The 13164-nt window shown below is 41.5% G+C and overlaps 1 protein-coding gene across 4 annotated transcripts in view; it reads left to right on the forward strand.

Moving 5' to 3' along the window:
• The window catches only part of sipa1l2 (signal induced proliferation associated 1 like 2), an 81692-nt gene that overhangs the window by 47288 nt on the left and 21240 nt on the right, over positions 1 to 13164 (forward strand). For all 4 annotated transcript variants that reach the window (XM_034100695.1, XM_034100697.1, XM_034100694.1 and 1 more), the window contains exons 9-10: positions 4659 to 4933; positions 11862 to 12116. In XM_034100695.1, coding sequence (XP_033956586.1) covers positions 4659 to 4933; positions 11862 to 12116 — 530 coding nt within the window. The remainder of the gene's footprint in view (positions 1 to 4658; positions 4934 to 11861; positions 12117 to 13164) is intronic.

The raw sequence follows: 13164 nt of genomic DNA on the forward strand, positions 1-13164 counted from the left end.
GCAGCCTTGATAAGAGTCTGCAGAATTCTTTAAATGCTGTCCCACAATTGACAGTGACACACCATTTGGCCGTCAATAGGCAAGGCAAGGCAAGGCAAGTTTATTTATATAGCACCTTTCAACACAAGGCAGTTCAAGGTGCTTTACAAAAATGAAAGACATTCAGACAAAGGCATTTAAAAACAGTAAAAGATAATAAAAGAAACATTAAAAGGAAAAATACATGAATAAAAAGTACATGAATAAAAAGTTACAGTGCAGTTTAAGATATGAATAGTTCACACAGAAGTTCCACTTTACTGATGAACACAACGGCTCAGTTTCAATTAAAAGCAGCGACAAAAAGATAAGTCTTCAGCCTGGATTTAAAAGTAGTAAGAGTTGTAGCGGACCTGCAGGTTTCTGGGAGTTTGTTCCAGATATTTGGAGCATGATAACTGAATGCCGCCGCATAATTCCATACCCCAGTGTAAGTGTGGTTCGTACTAATTCTCGTACTAACATCTCTCCTTGACCACTGCCATCGAGAGCAATGAACGTTAATAAAAACAGACATTTGATTATATTCTACCACAGCCCTGGTTACAGTCTGGTTTTTTTGGGGTATGCAAGTCTAGACAAAATAGGCCAAAGCACCTGGTTCCTCAGACTGGACGCTTGCATCAGATGCATTGTTTCCTGTCCTTGTGCTGCTGTGTAGGCTTGCTTTCCCTAATTCTAGTTTCCATGGACTTATCATCAGGCAGCCCTTTGTTTCCTTTAAAAAACATTGAGCTTGAATCCCAAAATCCAACCTGAGCCTGGGTCTTTGACCTTATTCTGCCTGCCTGCACACTCTCCTCCACTGATCCCTTTGGCAAGCTCTTCATCATTTCCAACAAAGCTTAAACTGTAAGTCCTTCGTTCAGCAAACAACTTGCAAGTAAAAATCTATTTCCCTCAAAAAACACAAGAAGGAACCTTATTTTTTCTGAGGATAACTACGTACAGATATAATGACACCTTTTTTATGATCACCTTTCGCAGGGAACTATTTTCTAAAGAGCTTAGAGATTAAAACGAGCACAATGTGAACATGAGCACAAAGATTTTCCCCAACCGCCTCAAAAAGCACAAGATCCCGAAGAAGTATTTACCATAATTAATATTAAAGAGGACACGGGTGTCATTCAGTGTCTACTCAACTCATCATAAGAAAGGACAGAGTAGGATATATTAGCATTTGTGATTAGCCAAAGGACATGGCTTCCTCATTCTCTATGCTAATATCCTCTCACATTCACTGTCCACTTACCCATGGGATTTGTGAGGTATATTTCAAAGGCAAAGCTCAGGGTGAGTATTAATAAGTGGGTGAGATTTGTGGTACACACACAGAGTGGAGCAGCAGCATTCGGCACATTTGGGTATAAGCTGCCTGCATACTTTGTCCCAAAGGTGTCTGTAATATCCCGGAGGTTGTCTCGAATCGTGTTTCATTGGGAGGATTTACAGGCTGCCGGACCTGTGACGTAATGCAAACCATAGTGAACAGATTGCCCACTGTAACACACAGAGGAGGCCAGTGTGAGAGCACAGCTAAAAGCTTTGTGATAACGTCCTTTTCTCCAGGGTGCCGCTGAGCTGGGTGGCCGCGTGTTCAGCTTTTATGAGACAAGTCGTCAGGGCTCGGGTGCCACATTTATTTTGTTTCCTTGACAAAGTACAGGCAGCCTCCCACATTGTGTGTGCTCCTTTATTGACTGTATGCATCAGCAGGGCTGCAGATAAAAGCAACTCACTGTATCTGCTGGAGATTTGAATGATCAAAGATGGAAAGTAGGAGTAGTAGTAGGGAAAGACAACATTGACAATAAATGCTTTGAAAATAACAGCTATTATGGTATTATAAATCATTTCATATAATTTCTCTGCAGTTATTTTATAGTTCCAGCTTCGCAAATGTCATCATTTCATGCTCTTTTTTGCAATATATTCAAGGATATGGAAAATCTTTTGTATTAACATGTCACATTTAGCTGTGGTGATCTCATTTCAATTGCACTGTATTCTAAAATACAAGAGTTTAATACAAAAAAAAAATTATTCTATTAAAAGTACAATTACATCTTTATATTGCTTGGTTTGTTCAACGAGCAATCCAAAATCCAATTCGCTTTATAATATAACAGAAAGAATGAACAACACCTCCATCAATGTTTACAATTTCTCCTCAATTAATAACTTAAATAATGAATTGACCGATCAACAAATCAATTCATCATTTCTTATTGGCACCATTTTGAGGCTTTTTGTTCATAAACCAACACAAAACTCTATTTACCCACTCTATGAACGAAAAGGAGCAAGATGAGGGAAAATGTGATTATGGTTATGGCTTGCCCCATTAAGCAAAATGGTTCCGTATTCCACCAGAAGCCTCTGTCCTATATTTAGAAATTGATTCACAAATATTCAGCCCAGAGATACGAGTGTCCCTAGTTACACCAATCTGTGCTTCAGGTCTTTGAAGCTTCAGAGGGATGACGGGGGGTTTTCATGTCTGTAGAACTTGCTACTACAGAGGGTGTCATCAATGTCAAAGCTACTTCTGACTGTTGAACTCTCACTGACGATCACCGCCAGCAACACTGCTTGACAACAGATTTGAGGCTGATGCTTTGGGTTTCTTTGAGACAGTATGGTACCGTTACATCACCAGCAGTCTAGCACTCTGCCGGACTTCCTGTCACCATCTTTCATGGAAATATCTTTACAGGTCTCAAATTCCTCCTAGAGATAACAAGTGTCCTCTAGGATTCAGACATTATAGATTTGGGCCATACGGAGGAGAACCTGGACACATTAGCTTCTATGATGAAGGCATTTAGGAAGCCATTAGTTAGGCCTAATGAATTTCCTGACAAAGGGCAGTTTGATTCATGGTCCCTAATTCCCCAGCCAATGCCTTCTTCCTACACAGACCATTTACTTCCAGACTTTCCCCTTTTGAAAGTTGATGTCCTTTTTCTTTAGCCCTTGACATTTTCTGCAGATGAATTGTTTAGTGCATGGGTCATAACACAAAACTGCTCCTTTAGTTTCATCTCTCTTTTAAAACGGGATCTTTTGAGCATGATTTTATTGCAAAAACCGAGACAGTGACCTATAACTTCGACCAACAGGATAAGTTCCTTTCCTCCTAATAAAGTTTTAGGGTTGTGTCTCACTAGGAGATGCATTAAGGTTGTCACGGATCTCCTCTCACACAGCGGGGTAGGATTTCTCTCAGTGTGAGAATCTGGTGGAGTGTTGACAGGCCATAGTCTGAGTTAATGTGTCCCTGAAGCCAGCTGCCACTCTGAGGCAAATGGAGTCACCCACAATTGAACCACGACCAATCTGATGGTTGATTAAAACTCATTGGATCCAGTGTGAGGTTTGTTTCCAGCAGTTTTACCACAAAAAATGTCCATGCCCACTAGTATGTACACACACCCAGGATAAATAAGCTCAGTTGTTTCATTATGGCGAACATAGATAGGCTACAGGGGCGTGTTTTTATTTTGCTCGGTCTGGTGGTTGTTTGTTTAACTGTAATGTTGCTGAATCAAGAGTGTTGTCTGAACTTCAGCTGAACTGGAATTGCTTTTAGGCAGTGGCTTAGGCAACTACATTTGCATGTAAGTACATAATTGGAAAAGAGCATACTTAAGTTTCATTTACAAACGCTATTGGATAAACAGCTACTGTCATCCACGAGTGAAGTTTTCAGTCTCTGGATGCAGTTACTTTGACTGCAAAAAAATTGGGAGAATACATATTGTTGTATGCATCAGCGGTCAGTGGGTTATGTGTTGGTGAAGTTATCTCTGGTTAACAGACTTAGTTCTATAGACAAGTCCATGTGTGTCCACAGAGAAAGGTGTGCCTCTATGTTTGCAGTTCCCGTGTGTTTAAGCTGCCTCTAAGCAGCTCTGTGCACTAAACCAGTTAGCTCCGCCATGTATCCTCCTAATAACTTCCATTTTGAGAGCTTCCTTGAATTAGCCAAACAAACATGCACGTGTTTTTCTGCTTAAGGGCAGGGTTTCACTGTGCTCTAATAGTATTTCACTAGTTTAAGGAAACCCACACATATCAGAAAATATCAAAATTGTACACTGTTGAAGTAGGGCTGCTCGATTATGGCAAAAATCATAATCTCGATTATTTGGGTCAATAATTGATATCACGAGTATTAAAAACGATTATCCATTTACTTTTAAAACATTAATTTATTGGAGAACAGTTGATTACCCTGAACTTGAAGTATTACTAAACTGAAAAACCAATACAAAAAATAAAATCGTTATATTTCGATTACGTTGTTTTCGTAATCGTTGCAAGACATAATCGTAATTGCGATTTAAAATACGATGAATTGAGCAGCCCTATGTTGAAGGCTGCTGTTGTAATAAACTGTGTCGTAGAAAGCTCTTAAGGGATTTTAAGATCACTCAACATTTCAGGCTTGTTGTTTGTTTTCTCAGAACGATTGCATCCATTCATGTGTTGGACTTTTGTATCTACTTAAGTGTTTCTAAAGTCCTGCTGTCTTCGTGTATCTGGATAACTACAGTTAAGACAAAATGGATATACTTTTATTTTAAATAACCCCGTTTCCCTTCTGGTTCCAGATCACCACTAGAGGTTGTGAGACATCGGAGATGACTTTGCGTCGGAATGGCCTCGGACAGCTCGGTTTCCACGTCAACTTTGAAGGCATCGTGGCCGACGTGGAGCCCTTTGGCTTCGCCTGGAAGGCGGGGCTGAGGCAGGGCAGTCGACTAGTGGAGATCTGCAAGGTGGCGGTCGCTACTCTCACCCACGAGCAAATGATCGACCTGCTGCGCACATCCGTCAGCGTCAAAGTGATTATAATCCAGCCTCACGAAGACGGCGCCCCAAGAAGGTAACTCCACCGCCACTTTCAATCAACACTACAGACAATGCTTACAAAACATATTCAGACTTCTTATTGTCTTTCATGTTTGGCTGCTGCTATGCTGTTAGTAAAACAGAGAAACAGGTGCTCCTCGAAAATGGATGAAGTCATAACAGAAGAGTCGTTTCTTCTTCTCTTTCTTGCTATGCAGCTGGGGTAAATTACCTTGACATTTGCCCTCGTGTTTGAGATTATTAGCATAAAGAAATGCTTACGTTCTGTTTTTGTTGCATGAGGCTTGATGTTGTTCGCCGCTGATTTCTCTGGAGAGGGGGCAGTCTTTGTATTGATGCGTCTTTGTTGCGAGAGAAAGCTCCAGCAGGGCTGTAGAGTCACGCAGACATGGACAGTCAGCGATTCTCACTAATGATAATGAGAGGAGCTTTTTGATTAATGGCTCAGCCTTCTCTCCCATTGTGTGACAGCTCACATTTGCAGATTGCGTTTTTTAAAACCTTGCCCAATGTTCTATTCAGTAATTAGGATGGGAGTGCCTGCCATTTTTAGGGGGACACACCCACGTGGAGGCTCCATTGCTCCTGTCATAAAAAAGAAAGAGCGAGGCATATTTCAAACAATCTTTTGTGATGGCAAGAGATAAAGTTCTGTGTGAAATGTTTGTTCTGAAAGCACATCTGCTTAGACAGTCCTGTGAAATCAAATCCATCACTCTTTCACATGCACATCTTTGACATCTTTGTTTTGGTTGTTCTGACAGAAACGTCTACCAGCGAGTGCTTTTCCCACTTATTGTAGATCAGCAGAGTGATTTGACAGCGAGAGAGAGAATAACTTCACTTCATCCCTTTATCCGTGTGTGAGGTTTGAGGCAATACTAAGGTTGTCAGTGAATTGCAAAAATGTCAATAAAACGTATTACATTGTGCATGCATTTCTAAACACAAGTGTTGCATTTCGATATCCTTCTGCTGGATAAGGTTAACCCAGTTGTGACGATAAACAACTAATTAAAAAAAGGTATCATAACACACACATGATAATGTCTTGTTGGTAAATGTTAGGCCTTGTGGATACTTTATTTCTCAGTTCAACTGGTTGCCCTTTTTACTGTTGATTGGTGCAATGGTTTTTTGTATGCTTTTGTATTATGGTAAGTATGTTCACAGAATCTCTTCACCTCTACACACATTTTGTTATGTTATTATTTCAACAAAAAATTAGACAAAAACACAAAGAAAATATTATTTTGTTATTGCTTTAATATTGCCATTGTGAATTATTCTGTGATTAAACATTGTTAAGGGAAAATGTGACATCCTCACAGCTGGATGAAGAATTTAAGAAGACATCTATATATTGAGAATACATTTTTCTTAGTTTAAAAAAAAAATCATCTCAATGACTTTTCAAAATACCCTGTATGAATACGATCTCACACAACGGTGCATTTATATATGTGTCATAATGAATTCTGCATACTTGGCACGTGTTAAATACGTTTCAAGTTTTTGTCTGGCAACAGAGGAGTCACATATTTAGCCAGTTGATAGGCAAACATGCACCGTCTGTGAATCCACCGCAGCAGCCTCTCTGGCAGAACCGACGTCTAATCCTCTTACCAAGAGCTGTGATGACACATGATGATACAATCGTAATCGATGTTCAGCGTAGCAGAAAGTAGACGAAACAAACACTGTCCAAAACGATATGTCTAAAAGCATGTGTCTGAGATGTGGTCACAGGATGTAGGATTCTGTAGAAGAAGTTGTTGACACAGATTTTGTGCCAGTGAAAGACATCTGGCTTAGTTTCACTGACTATACCAAAGCCTTAGACGGCACTTTGAACGGCAAATTAGAACGTATAGTAGTTACAAAAATGTACATATAGAACTGTGGGAAAATCTAGAACTATTCACACGTATAGAAGGCTATAAAGAAGTAGATATGCGTTCTGCCGTACGTCTATAATGGGTGCTATGATGCATAATTCAGTGAGCTTGACCCATATATGGCGTTGCAAACAGATGCATCTGGCAGATTAGTAGAGCTGTTGATTTTTACATGGAGATTTCCCTGTCTAAAAGAAACACATTTTGTCATCTTCGTCCCATGAGAACCAAAAAGGCTCTGTCTGGGGTCCTGTGAATTTTCTCCCAAGGCTCCAACAACTCGAGAGGTGAGAGGTCAGGTGAAGAATCTCGAGGGCCCTCAACTCTTTTTCGCTGCTATTTCTTTGAGTTGCCAAAGTGTTGCAGTCAACAATAAGTCCTCCAGTTTCTCCACCGTTATCTCAAAGGAAAGGAATTCAGTAGGGGCCCAGTCAGTCCCCTGTGGCCACAGAGATGGGGGTTAGTCTAACAACAATGGACAAGAATCTCATGACCTCCAAACAATGTACCCTGGCTCCACATCGCTTCGCTACATGACAAGGAGAAATGTTTTCATAAGAAAATGTTGGGGCTGGGAGATGTGGGTCGCCTCCTTTCTGTTTTTAAATTGTTAGAATTTCGTTCAGTCTTTGTGATTCCTCCAAATTCAGTGAGGATTGATGGGTCTTATAGCTGCTAACATTATGTTGAATGACCAGTGGGTATCATTGGTTTTGTGGCAAACCTCCTAAAGCTTGTTTATGCCCTAAATGGGTTCACTTTGCTCAGCCTGAAGTAGAGTAGAGAGCAGAGATATGGCTCTAATATTAGCCAAACCTAGTACTGTATTTATTTACACTAAAGGAAGGATGTGGTTTTAGCCCAGCGCTATACCAGAGGCTTTTCCATCATCACTCTGAAAAGCTTTAAACAAGTTCAACATGTTAGCTTTGGATCAAGCTAATGAGAAAAAGATGACATGGATTAGCTCTTTGAAACAGGAATGTGATGTACAGAACATGGCAGGGATTGTATGTTTTGGTATATGGTCACCATAGAACAAAGAGTAAACAAGAGGATCAGTACACTTTCAAGTAGATGATTACAACAAGACATGCAAAGAGTAACAAACAAAAAAGCAACTGTATTTTCCGAGTAAGTGCCTTTTTATGTTTTTCGTCAGACCGTACTGAACCTTTTCCGTTTTAATCACAAAGATGTATGTTTAAAGTGATGGCTAACCCGAATGTAAGTGGGTTCAACCGGCACCAGCCCCCTGCTGATAATGAGAATTGCCTGTGACATTCAGATGGCCACTTGTGACCTTTCTTTTTGAAGTGTCATCAGACTTGTCATCATGGATTTTCATCTGGACTGAAGTTAAGCCGGATTTCTCACTTCCCATGCCAACACCCTGTGAAAGATAGCACGGCTAAACCAAAACGCAGAAAACCTGCATCACAAATTGCTCGCCTTAATCCTCTCACATTCTTCACAGGAGGCGCTTTTTCCTTTTAGATCATTTTGCTACGAAGTTGTTGAAAGGGGCTTTTTTTCCTCCCTTTTTTTGCCAACCCATGCACTTTTCCCCCACACCTGATCTTATAAAGCTCCTGAAAACATTTCGCAAAGGCCTGGTGGAGGTCACAACCTGTGGGTCTTTGCTGTGACATAGACTCTGACTCTGGGAATGGATTAGCATGTCCTTCAGTCGCTGGCCATGTCATTAGAGTGACGGCTCTCTGACAGAGGTCTAAGGTCCCGTTATCACACTGATCTATTGTAGCTCTTTAAGACCCAGCAGCTGAAGGGGCTGATTGTTCACCTCCAACATGCCTCGCACTCTTTTTAACATTTCAAACAAGCAATGGTGTTTTAGTATTGTCATGTCAAGTTCTGCCAATTGTGCTGTCAAATTACTTCCTCCGATAAGTCTATTTTTAGTCGACTGGATTTTGGTTTTGAGTTGTAAATGTTCCCAATCTCTACAAGCTCATGTTAGGCCATTGTGCTATAAGTTATAGACCAGTTAGCTGGAAGAATGACGCAGAGTAACTGATTAGCTTTCAACTAATAAATGAGTCAGCCAACTACCACTTCTTTACTATGGATCTTTCTTTTAAACGGATTGTCTTGTATCTGTGGACAAAGGGATTTGAGGGCATCATCTTGGGCTTTGGGGAACAGCAGTGGAGATTTTTTTTATAGACAACTGATTTATAGAACAAAAAAATTATCGACAAGCTAATGGAAAATGAGAATAATCTTTAGTTGCAGCCATACATCAGTTCCTGGTGGAATCTAGAGGAAGCAGACAGCATTATTTCACACCAGTTCTTGGCTTCCTCCTCTCCTTACAACTGCCTGGACATGTCTCCTCCGGCTCAGGATTAAGTGTTGACCAAACACCCGTTTCCTGCCGTTTCTTCATGATTTATACACATCAAGTCCGAGTCCCCCTATACATTACAAACAAGAAACACATTCCACATGCATCAGGCGATTACTATGGCTATTTCTTCTTCCAGCTTAGCTTGTAGCAGTGCTGAGGGAGAGTATTAGCATCATAAGATAAATTCACCTTGTCAGTTCTTGCTCTTTATGGCGCAAAAAAGCAGGGCAAGTGACGACGGCCGAGACCTTTCCTGTTGACAAGCTGTTGGCTAGGTTTAGTCTATTCAGAGAGTAATGTTGTGTGGCAACCTGGCGTGATCTCACACACACACACACACACACACACACACACACACACACACACACACACACACACACACACACACACACACACACACACACACACACACACACAGTTAATCAAGGTAATGAGTGGGTCACAGCCCTGTTACAAGCCAATTGACCGACAGTCAAGATCTAACACTCTTGTTGGCAACCTTTTTCTTCTGACGTTAACAAGAAATGACTTAATCAAAACCTCAGGCTTCACAAAAAAACAAACAATCTCTGATATCCTCATCCACACTCAACTCGATCAATTCCATCGTCTTTTACAAAGTCTTCTGATGCTGTAATGACCCAAATGACTCTCACTTGGCCAATATGTCGAACCAGTGATGATGCTAACTAAATGCATTTAAATAAATAATGTAAACTGTGTAGGAAGTAGAGTACGCCATTGACAGTCTTTCATCGTGGATGAGGTTCCCTCGTTGGTGACATTGACCAGATGTGAGCAACATGGTGGACAAGGAGGAAGCGTGCGATGATCTTCTAGTCTAGTTAGATCTTTTAACACCCACATGTCCAGTGGGAGGCCAGCTGTAAACAGCCCAGCCACCCATGGCCCAGTTTGATGAAAGGGTCTATCTGAGAGGGATTACTCGCAGCCTTGCAATCAGCCTCCTCAAGCTCCGCTGTGTGTACATGTATGACTACAGCAGTGTATACACAGCTTTCCACCCCCCATTGGATTCTGGAAAATGGACCTTGGAGAGGTGAGGTTGGCGTAATCATAAGGGTCATGCTTGAAATGCTATTGGAGAGCTAGCATAGCACCCAGGCTGTTTAACCCCAACCCACCGTCCCCACCCTTTCAAACACACCAAGCTTCTGCCCGGCCCCAAAGATTAATGTTGCATGAAATGGCCTCACAGGCCTTGTCCATCCTGGAGATCCTCAGTGATGTTAGCAGTAATGGGATGGAGATGGAAGGAAGAAAAGACCTCCCGTGCAGAGCTACTCAGGGGAGACCTATATCTGATTAAGTGGCAAGCACAGATGTTCGACTATTAAAAAAGGCAAAGTGTTTTCCACTGGTTTCTATGCGTCTCCGATGTGCCCATGAAACTGTGTCCATCCATGTGCAGGCATGTGTGTGCCAACAACACACACACACACACACACACACACACACACACACACACACACACACACACACACACACACACACACACACACACACACACACACACACACACACACACACACACACACACACACACACACATATGCCTGCAGATGGATGGACACACTATATTTAGATGTCCGCTCCTGGCTAACTGTTCCTGACAGCATTAGTGTGTTTTAGTGTAGTCATGGGAATGGATGAATAATCCCCTCCCCCCGAATGTTCAGGGTCACTTGTGTTGTACTGTAACCGCTGAAATCTGCCCGGTAATGCAATAGTAGAAATGTTATTAATTAATGGAAGAAAATAGTAATGTAGTGTTAAGTAGGATTTTATTACATTACTAATAAAAAAAATGTGTTATCATTATGACAAAATGAAGGTTAGCTAAACTGTTATTCTTATGATTCATTAGATGTTTCATTATGAATTGTAATTGTAGATGGATGTAAACTGTTAATTAGTAATTGTGGGATGTGACTCACTTTAACATAGTTCTAGTTGTATAATTCATCTACTTTGAACACTTCATTTAAAGTTTTAATTTTGACATCAATGAAAATAAGTTGAAAGGTTATTCAAACAATCCCAAATAAATAAAACACTAAGTGGATCACAGCCACGGAACTAAATAAAAAGTCTGCCAGACAGGCTTGCATAAATAGTCATTTAAAAAGGTAGTAACTATGTGTTAACAGCACACCTACTCATGTAGCCAGGCAGGTCAGAGTCCTTATGGATACTCGATGACTATCTATTTGATTATCTCAAATCTACTGTGTTTTAGGTTTGTGCAGAAGCAGTTTTGCCAATTAAATAATAGACAACATGTCCTTGAGCCAATGCACAAAGTGCTAGGTCAGGAGAATACATTTTTTAAGAGCAGAGCAATCTGTCGTACGAAATGCTGGGCTGAATGTATCTGGAATAGAAAGGTGTATAGAATCACCATTTACTGAACAGAACGTTAATGAACGTAGATGTTTCTTAGCAGCACCGATTGTGACTGTTCACTTAGCTCCTTACAGCTAAATGCCTAGTAAAAATTAATTGATACGGCATGTTAACTTAGATTTGAGTCCCTAATAAATATGGAGTGCAACCTGAAATGCAACTTAACTGAAGCCTTTACCTCCTGGTCTCATTCCTGACCTTTAACTTTATTTTTTGTCTCCTTGCACATCGTCCTTCCCACTCAGGGGCTGCTCCGAGCTCTACCGCATACCCATGGTGGAGTACAAGGTCGACAGCGAGGGCACACCCTGCGAGTACAAGACGCCCTTCAGGAGAAACACCACCTGGCACCGGGTGCCCGCGACCGGCGGAGCACCTCTCTCCCGGGGCTCGCCCACACAGGGCCCTGATCGCCTGCAGTGCCAGGAGATCCTCCGGCAGCACCAGGCTAACATCCCAAGAAGCACCTCCTTTGATAGGAAGCTGCCAGATGGGTCCAGGTAACTCTAGACTTTAAAAATAAAGATAATCAAATACATTTTGCTCACTGCTTTTTTGTTGATCCCCTAAAAATAAAGAAACACAACTTGAGACAATTATCTGCCTGACAAAAAGGACTATTTTTGTGCAAAAACATGATCTTTTTTTGGGATAAAAATGATCGAAAAAAACCAAAATGCTTTTTCTTTCAACACACTCTTGGAAGGCAAGCTTTCAACCTTTTTTTAGAAAGCTAGGCAGAGCAAAGCTTGCGACCAAACATCACAACGCTCAAAAAGATCCAATCCTTTGAGATGAAATCTTTGAACTCTGAGCCTCTCTCATTTAGAGAAGAGCTGCAGTATCACTTTGAGGGGCTGTTATTGTGTTCAGTTATTTGCATGCATATAAATGGAGCATTTTAGTCCAATGAATTCAGGGCTTCCCTTTCATCTCCCTTTAGATGATAAGGCCACAATTGGACTTTGTTCCTGTCCTAGACGGTGTCTCTTTTGAACATCTCCATTGAGCCATGTAAAGCAGTGATTTGTTCGTTCTACTGAAACCCCTACAGTCATGATAACCTTTCCAGTGTGTCACACTGACCCCCTCTGGTGTTGTCTGTTCTGACTATACTGGGATAATGGTCGCCTTCTCTGCCTAATCAGAGTCCCTGGCAGCGGGAGCACTTTATTCTCCCTGGCTCTCTCTCTCCCTCCCCACCCCTCCTTCTCCCCGCTCCCTCCCTCTTCCTGCACCCTGCTGAGGAGGAGGTGATGGGGACACTGACACAGCTCAGCCCATCTCATCCAATTACTGCAGAAACATAGAGAGTGCTCTTCCGCGGACCACGATATGTAGCTCCCCAGAGGGAGTGGGAGAAGAGGAAAGGGGAAGAAGGAGTCGTACACTGAAGAGGGATGGTGGGAGAGAGACAGGAGGGGAATATTATACAGACACTTAAAATACAAATAAAATCATAACATTTACAAAAATGTAGATCAGCAGCACCGATTTCCCAGTGTGTACTTCTGCAAAGGCCAGGGCGTACGTGAAAAGGTTGTTGAG

This window comes from Pseudochaenichthys georgianus, chromosome 15 (assembly GCF_902827115.2).
Source record: "Pseudochaenichthys georgianus chromosome 15, fPseGeo1.2, whole genome shotgun sequence".
Lineage (NCBI taxonomy): Eukaryota > Metazoa > Chordata > Actinopteri > Perciformes > Channichthyidae > Pseudochaenichthys > Pseudochaenichthys georgianus.